This window comes from Myotis yumanensis, unplaced genomic scaffold, assembly GCF_028538775.1.
Source record: "Myotis yumanensis isolate MYYU_CA2020_CCGP unplaced genomic scaffold, mMyoYum1.0.hap1 SCAF_7, whole genome shotgun sequence".
NCBI classification, from domain to species: Eukaryota; Metazoa; Chordata; class Mammalia; order Chiroptera; family Vespertilionidae; genus Myotis; species Myotis yumanensis.
Window position 1 is genome coordinate 16,795,103 of NW_027223758.1, and position 21,571 is coordinate 16,816,673.

The following is a 21,571-nucleotide window of genomic DNA, read 5'->3' on the forward strand; positions in this document are numbered from 1 at the left end:
TAAGGGTTAAGCCTTATTAACTAAATCTCTTTATAGGCTGCTCAGAGCCTTTGATATGCTACCATATATATATGAATTAACAGCAACAATGCTGGCATGTTCCCCAAACTCGCTGGACGAGGGAGTCATTTCTACCTAGAGTACCAGTAAGTATCTCTCAGTGTCCTACTAAGCTCAATGAAACTTAATAGCACAAGGAGAATAATTGCATTTGGATGATACATTGCTCACATTCTCAAGCAAAAAATAATTGCCTTAATTAACTGATCTGAAATTGTTTCCTTTAACTTGGCGTATATTTCTTAAGCCTCTTTTTTTGCTCTGTTGACTGCCCAGGTTATAGAACTATTTATCTCTAAGACTGTTTTTCACTTATAAGGAGAATTCGCAAATTTATTATCTGCAAATTTATTAAGTTTGCAAATATGTTACCCACAGGAATAAAAGCTAGTTAATGTTACTAAATTGTATCTTGAAAATAAGATAGTTTGTGATTTTTTAAGGGCAGAATAAAATAGGACTGTTAGGATAAAAGGCAACTGTTTTCAGTCTCACTGGTTCATTGGACCAGTATCAGCTGTTGGGTATCAGGTTCTGACTATTGAGTAGTGAGGTCTGCCTAGTCAGTGAGGAGTATTTGTGATTTTAATATCCTTTGGCAAAGTGCGCATTGTCAAAGGGTGAGATGAAAACGGGCCAAAATGCTAATAAAAGTGACTGATCATGGAGTCTTGCTAAAATTATGTTTATGTTGCATGTATGCATAAGAAAAAAAAAATCTGATCAATACAAAGTCAACACTTCCTGGGAAGTACCAGAGTGTAGTGCATGAAGGAAAAAGTTATTCTCTAATGGTAGAACATAAAGGATTCATTTCTTGTTCACTCTTTCAACGCTACCAAAGTAAGTCCTTTCAAAAGTAACAGCTTTTTAGTAATCATTTCTGTGGGATTTTCTTTACTTCTTTTACTCCATGTTTTCAGATATTACAGGTGATGAAAACTACACATGAAAGTATGTTGTTGGCCTATGATCTAGTTACATGGCCTTTAGGATTTAGATTCTTTTCCCCCTTTAAATAAACCTCAACATCTTTTTAAAATTTGAAAGGCATGATTTAAGCAAAATATATATGAGATATGGAAAGGATCTAGAACTAACAGTATGAAAACAACTGGGAAGAATTTATTTTGAAATAAGGAAGCTTAAGTATGTTGGTCAGGAACTGTTTCAAGTATGCATTTTAAAAATGTTTTATATAGAAATAAATAAGCATCATATCCTAAATGATGCTTTCTCAATCTTAATTTAGTTTTATAAACTTCCAAAAAACATTTATAGAGTCAACAGTGCACTTTATTATACATCTTAGATTTAACATTTCATATATGGTTTTAAAGCTTCAATCAATAGTTCAATACAAAATAAAATATATATATATATATATATGCAGCAGTGGTTCTCAGGCATAGAATTTATGAGGAGATTGGGGCTTTTTTCCCCCTAGCATATAGTGAATATTATGAACTCTGATAGAATGTTTCCATCTGACTTAGCTGCCTTTCTGATTGAATTTTATTACAGTGGACAGCTTCAGTAGGTATGATGTTGCTACCTGGAAACAGTAAAATTTAAAACATTTTCTTGAAGTCTTTAAGATCTAAATGAGCACTTTTCTCTAACAGAACTCTAATGCCATCCAATGAAAATAATATTGTCCATAAAATATCTGGAGCATCAACCTAAGAACCACTGCCCATGGTTATTCAATGTCTTCAGGTCTCACAGGATGAGGTAATGGTATGATGGATTTCTTCTCAGTGTCCCTGGAAAGTGCTTTCCTCATATCTGTTAGGAAATAAAATTTAATTAAAGTACCCAAATTTCAATAATTTTATATTAAATTTAAAGTGTACAGGAAAAGTTCCCATAAGAGGTTTTGCCCCTTAAATCCCTTTCACCAGAATCTAAGGCAGCGGTTCCCAACCTGTGGGTCGCGACCCCTTTGGGGGTTGAATGACCCTTTCACAGGGGTCGCCTAAGACCATCGGAAAACACATATATAATTACATATTGTTTTTGTGATTAATCACTATGCTTTAATTATGTTCAATTTGTAACAATGAAATTGGGGGTCATCACAACATGAGGAACTGTATTAAAGGGTCGCGGCATTAGGAAGGTTGAGAACCACTGATCTAAGGGAAATGTCTTTATACAAGTGAGACTCAATCACCAGTAACCAGAGGGTAATAACCAAAGCCCAACTGGGATTCAGCTCTTCATACAAATGTTCTTTTGACAGAATCTTAGTAAAGTAACATAGTAAGACAATAACATAGTAACTAGTCATTGGTCAGTTAATATAAGCTAATTAGTGGTAGGTTCCTAAAGGCAGGTTAAAGGAAATTTAAATATTATATATTGAATTTAAAATATTAAGTCCAACAAATATGATTCTTTTAAGTTTATTAAAATAATTAGATATTTCAGTGTGTAGAATGAATGTAAATGTTCAGCTTCCTCTATGGGATTTTGCCAAAGACAGCTTACCATAAGCATCCTCGTCGGGCTCCCCATTGCTGGCTGAATAGTACTCTATGACCGTCCTGTATACACTGTAGCCCAGCTGCTTGTACATGTTGACTGCAACTTGGTTAGATACTCTTACAAAGAGATCAACAAAAAATCCACCTTTTCTTTTTTTTAAAAAGAAAGGAAAATGTTACCATGTGAGAAACCATAGAAAAAAAATAGATATATGTATTTTTAAAAACAATACTTGCTTTTACTTTGACTACTTTTAATAGAATGGCAGTAATAGGACCTTGCAGGTGATTACATCATAAATCAATTTAAAAAAATATATTGTTGAGGATTTATAACAACTATTTCACTGTATAAAAAGATGACTTTCTGTCTGCATACTAATATTTCAAAACCTATAGTACATATTTCCTTAAAATATAAAATTTAAAACATTTTTTCCACAATTCTGCTAACTGGCTTAAAAAATTACTGCGTATTTTATGTCATAGTAATTGACATGCCCATTTTACCAGTTAGTCATACAATACTCAAGTCGATTGCTGGCTCGTCGGGGTGCACACTTCAACTTGTTAAATAATGTCTGTTTCTCAACTTACTGTGTCCCTTAAACTCCCACAGAAATGGGTAAGACTCCAGTACCATACTACCAAGGCTTTTTGTATCAGACTTTTTGCTTGAAAATCTTACAGTAAAATAGTACCTCAGGGATATTAATTGGCATTTTGGATTACTAACAAGGCTGAATATATTTTTGCTAGCCATTAAGATTTCTGGTTCTGAAGTCTCTATTGGTCTCTGAAACATTTTTCTTCTTCCTCCCCTATGCTATAGTTTGGTGTGCTGGATATTCAACATTGTGTAAAGGATGTAACAAAATCTTTGTGTAAAGGATGTAACATCTTTTTTCCAATTTGCTATCTTTTTCCAGTTTGTGGCTAGTCTTGTCATTATCTTTATGTATTTTTTGATGAACAAAATTACTTCACTTCAATGAACTTGAATACAGAGTCCTCGGGTTACGTCGCCATCTCCATTTATTTAAAAAAAAGTCATTTTGACGTATGTACATATGTGCTTTATGTTTTTATTTATTTGTCACAAGTAAAGGTCAGGAATTGTTATCTTTCTTTTAAATTTTTTTGACTGTTTCACTTCATTACTGCTGTGTATGTGCTCCATGTGAGTGATGTAGGTGCTTATGTAGGTGAGTTCCGACTTACGGCGAAAATCACGTTATGTGGTGCCGTAGGAACCAATCTCCAACTTAGCCCGAAGGACTACTGTATATGAACTTTTCCTTTACAGTTAGCATTTTTTATGGCTTGTTTCAGAAGTTCTTTTCTACCTTGAGCTTAGGGAGATGCTCTCCTGTATTAACTTCAAAGGGCTTGTTAATTTTGCTTTTCACATCTAGGTTTTTAACAAATGTGGAACTGATTTGTATATAGTAAGATGGCAATCTGGGCAAATTTTTTTCCCCATATGGATATCCTATTGTGCCACCACTTTTCACTGAAAAGTGTATCCTTTCATCACTCAAGACAACTGCCTCCTCTGAGGTATGTAAAAATTCATGTATTCCTGGATCTGTTTCTCAAATTCTGTTCCACTGCTCTAGACAACTACACCAGTCCGAACACAGTCTCACTCATTACAGCTTTACTCCAGCCCGAACACACGTGAGTCTTACTCATTACAGGTTAATATCTATGATATCTAAAGGGGCAAATCCACCCATTTTGTTGTTCAGGAATATATTGTCTCTTTTAGGCTCTTAACCATGCCTCTATTCCAGTGATTCTCAACCTTCCTAATGCCGCAACCCTTTAATACAGTTTCTCATGTTGTGGTGACCCCCAATTTCATTGTTACAAATTGAACATAATTAAAGCATAGTGATTAATCACAAAAACAATATGTAATTATATATGTGTTTTCCGATGGTCTTAGGCGACCCCTATGAAGGGGTCGCGACCCACAGTTTGAGAACCGCTGCACTAAACCTTTAGGGAAAAAAATCTAGCAAAAGCTGCAAGATCTCTAAAGTTGATAAAACTGTGAGAGACATTAAAGATGATCCATCTAAATAAGTGGTTGCCTACATGGGGCAATTTGATTTTTAAGGAAGGCAATTTGAGAATGAGTTATTAACACTGATTTTTTTGCATTTTTTATGGTTCTAGGGTCCTCATATACAGTATATAAATATATATGGTGACATTTATGCATTTCGGTTCTCTATTATATGTTTTGAAATTTTGCTATTTTTTAATATCACTTCATATTTTTTTAACAATTTCTTAGTGATTTCTTCCTCAGTACTTCAACTGTCCGTTTGTTCTTTCATTTTTCTTTCATGGATGCAAGTTAATGGCCTTTTAGGCTTCCTCCACATGAATAAGAGTTCACTTTTAATATAATAAGAATTATGTCACAGAAGGGGCATCAGAATTTTAGAGATGCTTAGTTGGGGTATGGCCAAAAAAAGGTTGGAAACCACTGATCTAAATGCAGAGGTAAACCACAGTGCATAAAGGAATTAATATAGTAAACTGGTAATTGGTTCAAGAGCCCATGTAATTGCAGTAAAAATATCTCAGGTATTTTTTGTAGGACTTACATTGATTCTGAAACGTATAGAGCGTTTCAACCTGTGGGTCGCGACCCCTTTGGGGGTCGAACGACCCTTTCACAGGGGTCGCCTAAGACCATCGGAAAACACATATATAATTACATATTGTTTTTAATCACTATGCTTTAATTATGTTCAATTTGTAACAATGAAATTGGGGGTCACCACAACATGAGGAACTGTATTAAAGGGTCGCGGCATTAGGAAGGTTGAGAACCACTGGGGAAAAGATGTTAGTGTCCCTAAAAGTCAGGTATTGCATGTTTTAAAAATTCTTTGAGCACACCAGTGTGCCATTTTTAACATCAGTATAAAGTTCAATTGATTTCTATACAAATGATAAGATTTAGAAAAAGATGCCATTTTCAATGGCATCAAAATGCACTTGTCAAAAAACAACAGCCAACACAACTATAGCCATCTGGTGTAAATGAATCAAAATTACACTTTTTTTTGTCAGATCGGCAAAATTATTTTGGTGTGCCACAGAATTTTAGTAATGTGTGCCACGAAATGAAAAAGGTTGAAAATCACTGGTCTGAACATTTACTTGTAGCTTCTTAATGAGTTTCCTATCTGCCCAATCTTATCTTTGCAAAGTAAGTTTGTTTTTTCCAATCCTCTTATTTTTTCTTGGTTTACTGGTGCTGTCTAGTATTTTCAATATATTACTAAAGAGGGGCCAACTATAGGTGTCTTTACCTTGTCCCAGATTTTAAAAGGAAAGCATGTATCACCACCAATATTTACCACAAGTTTTTCACAGATACTCTTTTCAGTTTAAGGAAGTTCTCTCCTATTTCCTAGTTTGATCAAGTTTTTAATCACGGATGAATACTGAATTTTATCAATGCACTTTTTGCATTTACTTAAATAATAGTTCTCCTTTAATCTATTACAGTGGTGGAATATACTTACAGATTTTCTAATGTTAAAAATAACCTTCCCTTGATATAGCATCCTCTTTATGAATTGCTGAATCCATTTTACTAAGATTTTACTGGGATTTCTGCATGTATAATGAGATTTCCCTCAAATTTCCTAATTCTTGTCAGATTTTATTATCAAGGTTATCCTAGCCTTAAAAAAAATAAGTTGAAGAATGTTCCCTCTTTGTGGAAAATTGAACTTACAGTCACTATTTCTTTATTAGAATGGTAAAATTTTTTGCCAGAAAAGCCAGTATTCTATGTGGAAAGATTTTTGGCTGATTGAAATTCTTGAAGTCAGAGGTCAGAGCTCACAACTTATTTTTTGTTGCTCTCGAACTAGGAATGTTTTTTATAATTTTAAAGGATTGTTACACACACACACACACACACACACACAGTAGAGACCTTAGGTAGCTCACAACACCTAAATATTTACTATTTGGCCCAGAAAAAATTTGTTGACCCCTGTTCTATATCCTTAATTTGTCTGATTGGCCTAGTAATTAGAAAGACACATCTCCCATTATGGTGATGATTTGTCTATTTCTCAGTATAGTTTTGCCAAGTGGGGCATTTTAACTTTGAATATGTCATTGAGTATGTAAATTTTTTTATTATTCCATCTTCCTGATGGACTAAATCTTCTATCAATATGCAATGACTCTTTTTAAGCTGGTAATTATTGAACTATACTGTGACAACTGTTCATTTAAGTATACCAACTGTCTTGATTAGAATTTGTATAATTTTAAAAATTACTTTCAATCTTTCTATATCTAATCTTTACACATATTTCCTGTAAATAGTCCTAACAGTCTCCTTTTTTTTCAATTCTATTTTACTTTTCAATTTTATTTCATAACACAACATGAGATCTTAATAAATTATAAACGTACAATACATTATTGCTGACTACAGGTACAATGCTATATAGCAGACTCGAGCTTTTTCATCTTGTTTAACTGAAACTTTATGCTGATTATTAACTCCCTACTTCCCCATACGCCCAGCCCTTGGCCACCACCATTCCACTCTTTGATTCTATGAATTTATTTTAGATACCTTATGTAAGTGGGATCATGCAGTATTTGTCTTTCTGTAACTAGCTTATTTCACTTAGCATAATGTCCTAAAGTCTGTCTTTTAATTGGACTCATTAGTCTATTGACGTTTACTGTTGTAATTAGTGAAAATACTTGATTCACAGCTATCATCTTAATTCATGCTTTTTATTTATTTTGTCATTTTAATTTCCTTTTTCTTTCTTCTTTTAAAATGATTTGTCATTCTGTTTTTTCCCTACTTGTTTGTTTTGAAGTTACATACTGTTTCTATTTTTAATGTATACATGTATACACATGTATAGATGTATGAATGGATATTGGTATATACACACACATTCATACAAATAAAGATCACTTAAATCTTAGGTATTCTTAAGGACTAGAGTTCATTTCCTTTTTGGCTAACACCATTTCCTCTCTTCTCTGAATGAGCTCGAGTTCCTCTTGCCACCACTTTGGCTAGGAGCATTTTTAAGCCTGGGTTATTTTAAAACTTATATTAATTCCATTAATTAAGTGTAAAGCCTCGAGTGCTTCTCAGCAGCTATTCCCTTTACTCTAAATACTTAAAAGTATATAGGAAAGGAAAAAATGGCAGCTTGGCAACTGGTTAAACTTTATACACACATCTTATATCCTAGAATGGGCTGGCAGGAGGGGTTTTCTCTTTATTACTTTCATATCACTTAATGAGGATGTTTAACATATACAATAGGTCTTTTTTAAAAAGCCATAATGTTGGCAGTTCCCCAAACTGCTCCAGGGCGCCCCAGGGTGCCCAAAACTCAGAGGTGCTGCAGGATATTTCAAATGTTCGAGGAAAACACAGACAAACCTTACATATCAGACACTAACAAACCACTATTTTGATGTAATCGAGAATACAACATTACATCATGTTACATCCCCCTTTTGATGACTACCTTTATGAAGCCAGATTTTGGGCAGTTCCTATGATGAAAAAAATAAAGTACCACATGAAAACCAATGTGAAACAGGAATGCGGGTGGTTGTATCAATCCATTTCCAGGGTTTGAAAAGGAATACAATACCCAACAAGAGCACACATCTCATTAGTCGATAACCACAATTATTTAACAATGAAATAAAAATACTTTTTCTTTCAGTTTACTTTTTTTCTAAATAGGTTGTTAGGCCATAAATACTTATTAATCAGGGCATAACTGCTTAAGACTAAACTGTTTTCCGTTTGGTCAAGGGGCACTGTGAAAAAATTAAGATGCCAAGGGCAGTGTTAACAAAGAATATGGGAATATCTCCCATAGTGGCAAGAATAGTAATAAAAATAAATAAATAAAAAATATGAAGGCTAGTATTTGATTCCACGAATTACCCAGCTTGTAAGCCTGTGGCAAGTCACTTATTTTGCTTTAATGTTCCTCAGTGGCAAAATAGGGACAATGCCATTCTGAATATGTTACAGAATTTTTGTAAGGACTACTGGAGGCTAAAAATGAAACTTCTGTAAGTTGTAATGCATTATATTTACTCAGCCTGAAGGGAAAAAGTCTTATAAATATTCACAGAGAAAAATCAAATGATCAGGGTTCATAAATTATTAGAAAAATAGGATCTCACCTTTCTGAGATTTCCTCTAATAACTCCATAAGTTTAGCAGCCAAACCAAGGCGTCGAAATTCTGGGGCAACAGACAGAGCTGTGACATGCCCATGCCATTCTTCCCTAGCAACTGAGCCTTCTGCTTTACCCATAACTGCCAACAAAAGATTGCATTCATTAATAAACACAGGGGTTTACACATAAATATAGAATTACTGTTTGGTACATTTTTATTATAAAGGAAACTAATGACAAACCTTTAGTTTTTAAATCTTAAAGTCATCTACTTAATGGTTAATAGTGCTTTTATCTGAATTTCACTTATAAATGTCATGCTAAATCTAGTTGTAGAATCGGAATTAGAAAGTTTTTTTAAAGGAATGATATACTAAAAACATAACTAATTTTGAACACAGAATCAGAATATGTATTTTTAAAAATATCTATATTTCACATAGGTATATGTGTGGGTATGTGTACATGTATACATAACTGAGATAATCAATAGCTAAGTTTTTGTTAATAATGCTACTCAATGAAGATGCTACAATCCTTGTATTATGTACCAAATAAACTATGTAGAAACTTAACACATATATAGTTTGAAAGATCCAAGAAGACTGAGACCCTGTTTGGTTGGTTCACTGCTGTAACAGCTGGACCTAGGACAATGCCTAACGTAGAAGGGATCACTGAGTTTCTAATAGTTAAAAGGAAAGAAATTATAGACATCGTGATTATACTTTCAATTCTTTATCATTCTAAACCAGTTTAAACCCATATTAAAATCTTAACTCCTATCCAAAACAGTACTGGTGGCATTATACTTACTATAGCCCATTAACTCTCCACCAGGTGCCTCTGCAACAATGAAATACTCTGGCCAATGGGCAAGATACTGTAAATAAAAAGGAATCCCATACTAGAGTCTTGTTAAGGAGTGTGAAAAACGACGGGCAGTAACAAGTTCTTCATAAAAGGGATAAAGAAAGTTCCCCTTCATAAGTATGTTGTTGCTTTATCCCCAGCTCTATATATGTATGTTTTCTATAATCATATCATTACAGGAAATACTTAGGTTAGCACTAATTTTTTAACAATGTACCTGAACATACCACCTCAAATGTGAATGGAAAGCATACCATCCAACAGAAAACTGAACCAGGACTCACTGTATCTAAATCTCTGCATAGCACTTAGCCTCACCGATATTATTTGTTTACAATCTGTCTCCCCTTAAAACTATGAGTAATGTTTACTCTATCCCTGGCACTTCGTACATAGATGCTCAGTATGTTTATTTTTCCGTAATTGCACTGGAAAATTAATGACTAGCTTCAGCTAAGAGACTGTGAAAGTAACTTTAAGATGAAGTACTTTCTAGTTGTTTTTTATTTGGTAAATTATGAACTGGTGTAAATTTATACAGTTCATGTGTATCAATTGTGGCAGAGGTGTACAAATTTCTATATTTCTGGATGAGAAATTTCTTCTCTATAATAACTGTTTATCTTGGAAAACAAAACAAAAACTAAGTACTTCCAGAGGCAACTTAACAATTACCCAGTTTTCCCTTCCACTGATTTAAATTCTCCATTTCTAGTTATGCAAATAAAAGCTGACTTAAGAGTGAGTGCTCATTACTTAACTCTTCAACCTTGTTGTCCTTACTAATACGTACTCATTCCTATATTTCTCCTTAATGTCAGCTTGCTGATGCAATTCCATGAAGGGACATCATTGATCATAAATATATTTTTTTAAGTTCCTGGGAAACCTGTTTAGTAAATTCTTCAAACTCTCCTCTGAAGGACAAGCTTTATTTTCAATACTCTTCAAACTTAACCCCTAAAATGACAGGCCAGTCAGTCTTCCTACCATGCAGCCTTAAAACACACCTTAACTGTCTCCTCCAATGTGCCCACTCATCAACCACTAGGAGCTGGTAGGTTCCTTTCAAATATGGCTTCACCTGGATTATGAGACTTTTACTGTAAACTTTACAGGTAACTGGAAACAAACCATGTAAGTTGATATGCATCCTAATACTTCCTTTATTTTATGGTGAAAATTTGTGTCATTCAAAATTCTTCAAAATCCTTTTACTATTTTTAAACATGGAAAGGTCTTTAATAGGTCATAGTTTTTAAAAGATAAATGAAAACTTAAGAGTTTCTTTTTTTGGTTTTCCCACTCAACTCTGTTTTTGATACGTAGCCCATTAAAACCAAAAATAGTAAAACTACCTACCATTCGTTTTTACTGCTGTATAGTGTTCCACTGTGTGAAAAGACAATTTAAATATACTATCTCTTGACAGTGGGTGTCTGGGTTGTTTCTACTTTTTCAAACTTTTTAAAATACTTTATGAATAGAGATTAATTTATTTAGTCATTTCCTTATCGTTGTGAATGAATGTTATCCCCAATTTTTAATAACAGCAATAAATATTTTTGTAATGACATAACTAAGGCGTTAACAAACATTTTCTGTAAAGGGCCAGATAGTAAATATTCTAGGCTGTGTGGTCCATATGGTCTCTGTTGCAACTACTCAAACTGTGAAGGCCATGGAAAAGACCATATATAATAGAAAATTACTCAGTATATCTGTGTCCCAGTAAAACTATAAAAACAGGCGGTGTGCAAACTTGGCTCTTGCACCTTAGTTCATCATGCCCTGACATAACTGCCTCTGTTGCTTATTATTTTCTGCTTCTAGGAATTGGAATTACTAAGAATTACATTGCCACCCTAGCCGGTTTGGCTCAATGGATAGAGCATCGGCCTGTGGACTAAAGGGTCCCGGGTTTGATTCGGGTCAAGGGCACATGCCAGGGTTGAGGGCTCGATCCCCAGTGTGGGGCATGCAGAAGGCAGCCAGTCAATGATTCTCATCATTGATTTTTCTCTCCCTTCCTCTCTGAAATCAATAAAATAAAATAAATTACATTGCCAAAGTGACTTCCAAAAAATTATTGCAGTTTATGCCATCACTAGCAATTTATGAGAATGTTCCTGTAACCTCACCCTCATCAGCACTGAGTTTTATCTTTTTTTTTAAATTCTAGATATTTTGATAAGTAAAACATCACATTTTATTTTGGTTGTAATTCACATGTCTTCTGACTGGTAAGACTGAACTAATATGTTCACTAGCCTCTTATATTGAACTAGAGGCCCGGTGCACAAAAATTTGTGCACTCGGGGGGGAAGGGGGGGTCCCTCAGCCCGGCCTGTGCCCTCTCGCAGTCTGGGACCCCTCGGGAGATAACGACCTGCTGGCTTAGGCCTGCTCCCGGGTGGCAGAGGGCAGGCCCAATCCCTAGGTGCAGCCCCTGGTCGGGCTCAGAGCAGGGCTGATTGGGGAGTTGGGGCACCGCCCCCTGTCATGCACAGAGCAGGGCGGATTGGGAGGTTGTGATGCCACCCTCAGTCACGCTCAGGGTAGGGCTGATTGGGGGGTTGGGGCACCGCCCCCTGTCACACTTAAGGCAGGGTCGATGGGGAGGTTGTGGTGCCACCCCCTGTCACCCACAGAGCAGGGCCAATCAGGAGGTTGGGGCGCTGCCCCCTGTCACTCACAGAGCAGGGCCAATCAGGGGGTTGGGGCACTGCCCCCCCCCCCCCCCCCCCCCCGTCACGCACAGAGCAGGGCCCATCAGGGGGTTGGGGAGCTCCTCCCTGTCACACACAGAGTAGGGCCAATAGGGGAGTTGGGGCACCTCCCCCTGTCACGCACAGAGCAGGGCGGATCAGGGGGTTGGGGCACCGCCCTCTATCACACACAGAGCAGGGCGGATCAGGGGGTTTGGGCGCCACCACTGTCACACACAGAGCAGGGCCCGTGGAGGGGGGGGGGGGGGGGGTTTGGGCGCCGCACCCTGTCACACACAGAGCAGGGCCGATCAGGAGGTTGGGGCTCCACCCCCTGTCACACACAGAGCCGCAGGGCGATCAGGGGGTTTGGGCGCTGCCCCCTGTCACACTGATCTGGTGCCAGGAGGCCTCACTGCTCCGCTGATCCCGATGCTGGGAGGCATATTACCCTTTTACTATATAGGATAGAGGCCTGGGGGCCGGCTGGTTTGCCCTGAAGGGTGTCCTGGATCAGGGTGGGGGTCCCCACTGGGGTGCCTGGCCAGCCTGGATGAGGGGCTGAGGGCTGTTTGCATCTGGTCACACACCCTTCAGGGTGGGGGTCCCCACTGGGGTGCCTGGCCAGTCTGGGTGAGGGGCTGAGGGCTGCTTTCAGGCTGGCGGTTTTGACTGCTTTCAGGCTGGTGGGAAGCTCCCAACCACTCCTTTTTTTCTTTTTTTTTTTTTCTTCTGGGCCAGCTTTAGCTCTGGCTCTAGCTCTGAGGCTTCCGCTGCTGGTTTGTTTGCCGTTCTATAATCGAAACAATGTATAACTTCAGCTCTGAGATCCCAGCCGGCTATATTTGTTAGAATGTTTCAAACTGCCAGCTCAGAGGCCTGCAAGTCAGGCGGGGAACGTTGGAATCTGCAGTCACTGGAGCAAGGAAGCCTCCCTGCTCGCTTCAGTGCATGGCTGCCGGCCGCCATCTTGGCTGACAGTTAATTTGCATAAGGATACGCTGATTAGCCAATCAGAAGGGTAGCGGTCGTACGCCAATTACCATGTTTCTCTTTTATTAGTGTAGATTATCAGTTAATATTACCCCCCCCCCCCCCGCCCGCCCCCCGCAATGGACATGGATAACCCAGAAATCCAACTTTGTGTTTTTAAGCCACTCGGGATGTGGGGGTTGTCTGTTAGTGCAACATGATCCAGATAGATACTGCTCATTGTTACCCCAAATCCTCTCTTCACTTTAGTAATAAGCCCCAATTTAAAGTAGGCACATTCTGGAACTCTTACAGCTACATAAGTGAGGCAGGTGCTGATGAACGAGATACAGCGAACAATATTTTTACCTTCCCCTCTGTTGATCCTCCTGCCAGGAACATGGATGTGATGCTGTCTGCTCTGGCAGCCATGGAATAGGAAGGCCAAGGCCACCCTGGGAATGGCAGAGTGGTTCAAGTGCAGAACCTGGTCACTGGTGACTACATGGAACCACCACCTGCCCTAGACTGCTCATTTCCAGACTTCATTCAGAACACACAGAAATAACCCATCTTGCTGAACTCACTACTTTCTGTTGTGTACACCCATACTACTGAGGGGAAGCTGGGCAGGGTAGCTGTATTGTTACAGATTTATGAGGTCACTATATTAGCAACTTGTTAGGCAGGTTTAAGACAAATCTTCTTCCCAGTTTATTTAAATTGCTTTCAATATTGTTTATGATGTTTCCTGATCTAAAGGTTTTAAAGTTTTTCAGTACTGGTCTATTTTTTTCCTTTGTTTCTCTATTTTCCTTTTAGTAAGCCTTCATTTAACTTTTTTTTTTTTTAAAAGGATACAGTTTCTGTAAGTGGGTCCAAGTTACTGAAAGAAATGAGAAAAGACAGTAGTAAGCAGTGTTTACAAAACCAGTTTAAATAAGCCCATTAAAACTAAAAATAATATGCACAAGGAAATCAAAACATGCAAAATCCACTTTAAAACCAACTTTAGGGCTCAGGATGATGGTTTAAATTACCTAATGGCCATACTGCAAAATGATAGTTGCAAAAATGTTATTGTGGTAAGAACTTTTAAGATCTACTCGCTTAGCAATTTTTAAGTATGCAATACAGTATCATTAGTTATACTCACCATACTATCCATTACATACCCATGACTTATTTATTTTATAACTGGAAGTTTTATGCCTTTTTTAACCCTTTTCACCCATTTCACATGAATAAACGTTTTTAAAAATTTGTATGTAACCACAAAAGACCCCAAATAGCCAAAGTAATCCTGTGACAAATTAACAAAGCTGGAAGTATCACACTTTCTGACTTCAAACAATACTATGAAACTACAATAATCAAAATAGTATGGTATGTGCAGAAACACAGATACATAGACCAATGGAAGAGAACTGAGAGCCCAGAAATAGACCCAGACAGACAGACAGAGACACACACACACACACACACACACACACTAGAGGCCCGGTGCATGAAATTCGTGCACTTGGGGGGGGGGCACCTCCCTCAGCCTGGCCTGCACCCTCTCACAGTCCGGGAGCCCTCGGGGGATGTCCGACTGCTGTGGAAGTGGAAGAGGCTCCCACCACTGCTGCTGTGCTCACCAGCCGTGAGCCTGGCTTCTGGCTGAGCGCACTGACCACCAGGGGGCAGCTCCTGCATTGAGTGTCTGCCCTCTGGTGGTCAGTGCATGTCATAGCGACTGCTCGTTCCGCCACTAGGCTGAAACCAGCTCTCCCGACATCCCCTGAGGGGTCCTGGATTGGAAGAGGGCACAGGCCAGGCCAAGCGACCCCACCAGTGCACGACTGGGGTTGGGGAAGGACGCAGGAAGTTGCCCAGCTGGGGAGGGATGGTGGGAGGGCTCCAGGCCATGTCCCATCTTGCTCAGTCCCAATCAGCTGGACCCCAGCAGCAAGCTAACCTACCGGTCAGAGCGTCTACCCCCAGTAGTCAGTGCATGACATAGCGACTGGTCGACCGGTCGACTGTATGCCCCCTGGTGGTCAGTGCACGTCATAGCAAGTGGCTGAGCAGCCTTAGCATATTATTAGCATATTATGCTTTGATTGGTTGAACAGCTGACTGGACGGCCGGACATTTAGCATACTAGGCTTTTATTTCATATATATATATACATACACATACACACACACACACACACACACACACACACACGTAACTAATTTTTGACAAAGGAGCCAAGAATATATACAATGGAAAAAGAAATGGTGTTGGGAAAACTGGACAGCCATATGCAAAAGAATGAAAGAAACTAAACTACTATCTTATACCATACACAAAATTAATCAAAATGGATTAAAGATTTGAATGTAATACCTGAAATAATAAAATACATAGAAGAATACATAGGCACTAAATTTATGGACATTGGTCTCAGAAATGTTTTTCTAAATTTGATCCCAAATGCAAGTGAAATAAAGCAGAAAGAAATTAATGGGACTACATCAAACTAAAAACTTCTGCCAAGCAAAAGAAACCAACCAAATGGGAGAAGATATGAAGAACTTGTAAAGCTCAACAACAAAAAGACAATCAATAAAAAATGGGCAGAGGACCTGAACAGACACTTTTCCCAGGAAGACAGACATATAACTAGTTATTAGAGAAAGGCAAATTAAAACCACAATGAGATATCACCTCACACCGGTAAGAATGCCTATTATAAAAAAGACAAAAAATATATGTTGGATGATATAGAGAAAAGGAAACCCTTGTATACTGTAGGTGGGAAGGTAAATTAGTATAGCTACTATAGAAAAAAAAAAAAATCCTCAAAAATCTAAGAACTATCAAATGATCCAGCAATTATTATTCTGGGTATTTATCAAAAAACTATAAAAATACTTCTGCATTAAGATATATGTGCCTCTATTTTCAATGCAGCATTATTTACAATAGCTAAGACATGAAAACAACCTAAGTATTCACTGATGAATGACTGGACAAAGGTGATGTGGTATATATGTAAAATGGAATACTATTCATCTTAAAGAAATGAAATACTGCCATTTGTGACAACACAGATGAACTCTTGATAATATTATGCTAAATGAAGTAAGTCAGAATATCACAGATAAAGATAACAGAATGGTGGTTATCAGGAGAAGTGGGATGGGGTGATGGTGAAGTGGATAAAGGGGGTCAAACATGGTTAACAGAAGGAAACTAGACTTCAGATGGGGAGCACACCATAGAATACACAGGTGTCAAATGCTGTACACCTGAAAGTTATGTAATGTTATTAACCAATGTTACCCCAATAAATTTAATTTTTTTTTTTAAGTAAAATCAAGTTAAAATGAACACCAAAGCCTAAAAGTAGAAAAGAGGTCTTTCAGGCATGATCAGTCCCCCTCTCTTGGTGGGAGGGTAGATAAAAACACTGACCACTTTGGTTTTGCTGCTGTGTAGAAAGACACTTGTTATAAATACGAACACTGCTTATGGGAAAGGGAGAGTAATACCAACTGCCTGTTATGGGCTGACGCTGTGCTCAGCACTTTCTCTGAAAGGTAACAATGAACTTTTTCATTAAAAACCATCAATTAGAATACAGACATTTATTATACTGATATTAAACTTAATGATCAAATTACTAGAGCAATAAATTTTTAAAAGCCATTTTTCTTGTATTTTTTTATGTGAACTTGCCAATATCATTAACACTGAGAGAGAACTATAAAGTAGGAAGAAAGTAATGTTCAGTTGTGGTGTTGCCTGAACTAGCAGTGTGAAGGCAAGTATAATCAACCAAACTCTAGGGCAGGGGTCCTCAAACTATGGCCCGCAGGCCACATGCAAATACAAATATTGTATTTGTTCCCGTTTTGTTTTACTTCAAAATAAGATATGTGCAGTGTGCATAGGAATTTGTTCATAGTTTTTTTTTAAACTATAGTCCGGCCCTCCAACGGTCTGAGGGACAGTGAACTGGCCCCTTGTTTAAAAAGTTTGAGGACCCCTGCTCTAGGGACTAGGATGGTGTTGCTTTTGGAGCATCCACACTTACATTCTTCATATATAATTATATTGCTAAAGATAAATTATTTCACCATTTATAATCAATAATGCATTTCCCCAGACCTACCATAAAGTTGTGTGATGTATTTGAAAAGAATAAAAGGTCGTGATAAGAATGGCATTGTTTTAACAATTTTACAGATCTTTTTAATGTCTGGCCTAATAGAAGACAGGATTCTCATATCTGTCTGTTATATTTGCTGTTGTAAGATCACACATCTGGAAAACTCCACTATGCACCTGTGAGAGAATGAGTGTGCAAAAGGCAAAAAACCATCTTAGTGTTATCATGAAAATAGCTCTGACCTTGCAGAGCCCCAAAACAATCTTGAGGGGCCCCGGTGCACACCTGGAGAATCACTTGCTCTAACACATTCTCTCCTCTTGCCTCAACTCTCCAACAGGCCACCCCCTCCTGGATCTCAGCTGCTTCCTATTTCACAAAGAAAACACAACAGCAAGAAAAAAGCTTCAGCAAGTTCCCTCCGCTGAACTCTTACTCTACTTGTTCTCCTGTGACCATGCTTAGAGTTCTGTTAAGCAGACCCCACTACCTCGCACTTCCCGGGACCCTGCTCCTGCAATTCCCCACTCCCTCTGGAAGAAGTGTACAAACCTACTTCACAATTAGCCATCAGCAGCTCTTGACATAGTCCCCCACTCCCTCCACCTCAAGTACTCCCCTTGCTCAGCTTCTACGATCCCACCATCAGGTTTTCCTCCCACGGCACTGGGCCACTAGGTCTGCACTCTTAATACTTGATGCCCTAGGGCACCATCCCCGAGCCTCCTTTTTCTATCTACACTCACTCCAGCACTTACATCACTAGCCTCCTGGTTTCAATACCATCTACAGAGTGTTAACCCCCCAAATTTCTATCTTTAGACCAAATCTAAACTTGAGACTTGCATGCCCAGCTGCCTACCTGAGTTCTCCACCTGGTATCTCAGTGCACTTGACAGAGAATCCCAAGTCCTATGATGGCCTCTCCAAGATGTAGCCCTTTGCCTGTGACCGCGTCCCCTCACCCTTCCACTCACTCGGCTCCAGCCACACTGGACCCTTCTGTCTGAAACGTATCTGTGCACTTACTTTTCTCTCTGCCTGCAAGTTCCCTTGACCCTAACATCCACGTGACTCATCGCCTCTCCCCTAGGTATTTCTCAGTGACACCTTCCCTAACATGCTACCTAAAGTTGAATCCTCACTCACCTCCTATTTCCCTTTACTGCTCTCATATCTCCTTAGTACTGAACACTAAGTTCTGCATGTATTTTCTTTGTTTTCCCCTCTAAAATGTAAATTCCCTAAAGATAGTATTTTATCCTGTTTCATTCACTAGTATGGTTCCATAGTAGGTATGCAAATAATTTTCTAAGGATAAACTATTTGTTAAGTTAGTTCTAATGTTTCTACATCCACTGCTTCTTTCAGTTCTTCCTGCAACACCTAATCCTGTGATTCTCAGAGTTCTCTACCCAAGTGCCCTAATCAAAGTGAGAAAGAGGAGAAAATGGGAAGGAAGAGGAGCTCCTCTAGTGATGTACAATGAAAGGCCATATTAAGCTGAATGAGTCTTTAAAATCTAATGTCTTACTGCACATCTCATGCTTATTTATAACAATGAACTTTTTCATTAAAAACCAATTAGAAGACATTTATTATATTAATAATAGACTTAATGATCAAATTACTTTACTAGAGCAATAAATTTTGTAAAATGGAATACTATTCCTCTTAAATGAAATACTGCCATTTGTGACAACCTAGATGAACTCTTGAGAATATTACGCTAAAAGAAGTCAGATTATCACAGATATAGGTAACAGAATGATGGTGATCAGAGGATACCATCTCTTCTATTCAACTCATCTTCACATAAAACAGTGTTGTCCCTTCCCAGATTTTCAGTTAAAACTGATTCTCCAAGAGGCGTTGCCTTTGCTATTTTTGAAGTTTCAAGGCACACTGTCACCTCCCAGGCCTGAACCACCCAAACCCACGCCTTTGCTGAGCTGTCACCTCTGGGCCATTGCCAAGACCTCCTATATGGCTTACCTGCCTGGTATACCTCCTCTACCCACCTCCTATTCCACACAGCTCGTGTTAAAGGGCTCTGGCTTCAGAGCAGTGGTTCTCAAACACCCGAGAATTTGCGTTTCTAAAACGTTCCCAATGGTCAGGGACCACTCTTTAAGAACCACGGCTGTTGCCAATCTCCTTGGATTAATTAGTCTCCTTGTTTGACTCGCTCTCACTGCAAGGCCCTCACACCTGGGACAATTCGCTTGCTCTCAGTACCTCAGTTTGCTCATACATAAAATGGGGGTAATGAGACCACCTACTCAGAGAACTGTGAGGATTAAATGCTACTGCAGTGCCAGCGCAGGGATCAGCGAGAGCTCCACACAAACTGCCTCCGTTATGCCGCTTCAAACAGAACCTCCTTCCAACAGGATCAAGTGTAAGCCCGTCAACAATGGAGAAGTCCTTTCACCCTTTCTCTCTGGCTACTTAGTTACAGACCCACCACTGCAGGCACAGCACACTCGTCTCCAAGGCGACCCGCCACGCCTCGAGCTTTCCCACCTTAACTCCCCCTCCCTTCTCCACGACTTCCTTCTTCATTATTATCAACATCTGTCCACCTTTCAAACATGGATGGGGGGTTAGTGGGTGGAGGAATGGATGAATGTGGGATAAACGGAAAGATGACGGGATGGATGTCGCAAATGGAGCCAATGTAGCAACATGTTCTCGGTAGAATCCTGCTGATGTGCCCACACAGGTGTTCGAGGTAAAATTGTCAACTCTTTAAATGTTCACAAATTCAGAAATAACAAACATGTTTTGTTCGGGGGGGGGGGGGGGGGCGGGAGGGGGGTATGGTACCTGCAAGTCACCTATCCTGACAACTCGGACTGAAAGAAGCTGCCACACATGGGCCTGCAGCAGCATGCCCCGCCCTGGCGCTGCACAGCAGAAGCAAGGTGCCCCGGCTGGGGGCGCCGCTCCGGGAACCCGGACAAAACCAAGCCCCGACCCCACTGCGGGAGGAACCGCTGCAGGGCCTGGTCACCTCGTCATTTCATCCTTTAAAGTTTCCCGCCTCCACCCGGGGGGCTGCATCAGACACTTTGCTATCAGCTGCTGACCTCGCCGCGACCTCCAGGCCAGGACTTTTGGGGTGTCCAGGACAAGGGGAAGCCGGTCCCAGGCCCGGAGGCAGCAGGGCCGGGCGCCGGCCGTGGGCTCCCAGGCCGCCCCCACCTCCGCCCACCCAGCGCAGCCTGACAGCCACCGGAGGACGCGGGGCGGCGGGATGAAGTTAGAGCGCCTCGGCCAAGGTCAGCAGGGCAGCCCGTGCGGCCGCCCCCGCCCTGGCCTCGGCCCCTGCAGCCCCCCGGGAGGCACCAGCGCCGGCCGGGCGGGGTTGACTCCTCGGACCCCGGCCCGGGGGAGGGGGAGCCGCCACCAGGCTCGCCCAGTGCGCATCTCACTCACATGTTGTTGAAGCGGAACAGGTCGTCGCAGGTGAAGGCCCGGAGCGTGGTCATTACGCCGCCGCCGCCAAAGCAGAATCGCCGGGACTTCGCCCGCCCCGCCGGAAATCATCCAGCGAGCGCCCGCCCCGCCGGAAGTCATCCAGCGAACTACCGCCCCTCTGGAAGGCGGAGAACTTCTTCCGGGTCACCAGTTGCTCGGCAACCACGCAGCGATGCAGCTCCCTCTAGCGGCAAGTTAGGAATTGCCAGCCCACCTCTGTAAGGGCAAGAGGGTTATCCTGCATAAGCTGGAAACCCCTTCATGGGAGCGACTGTAAAAAGTAGATAAAGCCATCACCGAGGAAGGAGACACAAAGCTGCAGGGATTAGGAAACCAAAGCAGAAAAGCGAGGTTCAGGATCACTTGGGTGCCCTCGGTAAATAAGGAAAGAAGTGGACGAGAAATGGGAAGATCCTCATGGTCCAGAGAGTCCTATCCCAAAGATGCAAACCTAGTATAGAATCTCAAATCTTATAATACGATGTTTAAAAAAAAAAAAAAAAAAAGGTGAATTCAATTTTAATAATATATTTTATTTTACCTAGTACATTCAAAATATTATCATTTCACATGTAATCAACAGAAAAACTATTAATGGAATGCTTTACCTTTTTTTA

The 21,571-nt window shown here is 39.9% G+C and overlaps 1 protein-coding gene across 4 annotated transcripts; it reads right to left on the minus strand.

Annotated features, from left to right (window-relative positions):
- Window positions 1-1,320: 1,320 nt before the first annotated feature.
- NAA20 (N-alpha-acetyltransferase 20, NatB catalytic subunit) lies at window positions 1,321-21,043 on the minus strand. 4 transcript variants are annotated; one of them, XM_070419836.1, is made up of 7 exons: window positions 20,913-20,975; window positions 14,189-14,213; window positions 13,697-13,748; window positions 9,591-9,657; window positions 8,778-8,913; window positions 2,554-2,699; window positions 1,321-1,848 (listed from the first exon to the last, which is right to left on the minus strand). In XM_070419836.1, the coding sequence occupies exons 3-7, from the start codon at window positions 13,727-13,729 to the stop codon at window positions 1,763-1,765; spliced, it is 468 nt and encodes a 155-aa protein (XP_070275937.1). In that variant the 5' UTR covers window positions 13,730-13,748; window positions 14,189-14,213; window positions 20,913-20,975; the 3' UTR covers window positions 1,321-1,762. The 4 variants fall into 4 exon arrangements, with proteins under 4 accessions (XP_070275937.1, XP_070275935.1, XP_070275936.1 ...); XM_070419834.1 differs by lacking the exon at window positions 13,697-13,748 and having other exon boundaries at window positions 9,591-9,681; window positions 20,913-21,043; XM_070419835.1 differs by lacking the exon at window positions 9,591-9,657 and having other exon boundaries at window positions 20,913-21,043.
- Window positions 21,044-21,571: the final 528 nt, after the last annotated feature.

Excerpts from the sequence above, each read along its gene's own strand:
- NAA20 (XM_070419834.1), bottom strand. The coding sequence starts at position 20,965 with ATGACCACGCTCCGGGCCTTCACCTGCGACGACCTGTTCCGCTTCAAC. Across the intron at positions 8,914-9,590 it reads TGGAGAGTTAATGGGCTATA|TTATGGGTAAAGCAGAAGGC; the intron begins GTAAGTATAATG and ends TTTTGTTGGCAG. Across the intron at positions 2,700-8,777 it reads TTAGAGGAAATCTCAGAAAG|AAAAGGTGGATTTTTTGTTG; the intron begins GTGAGATCCTAT and ends TTTAAAAAAAAG.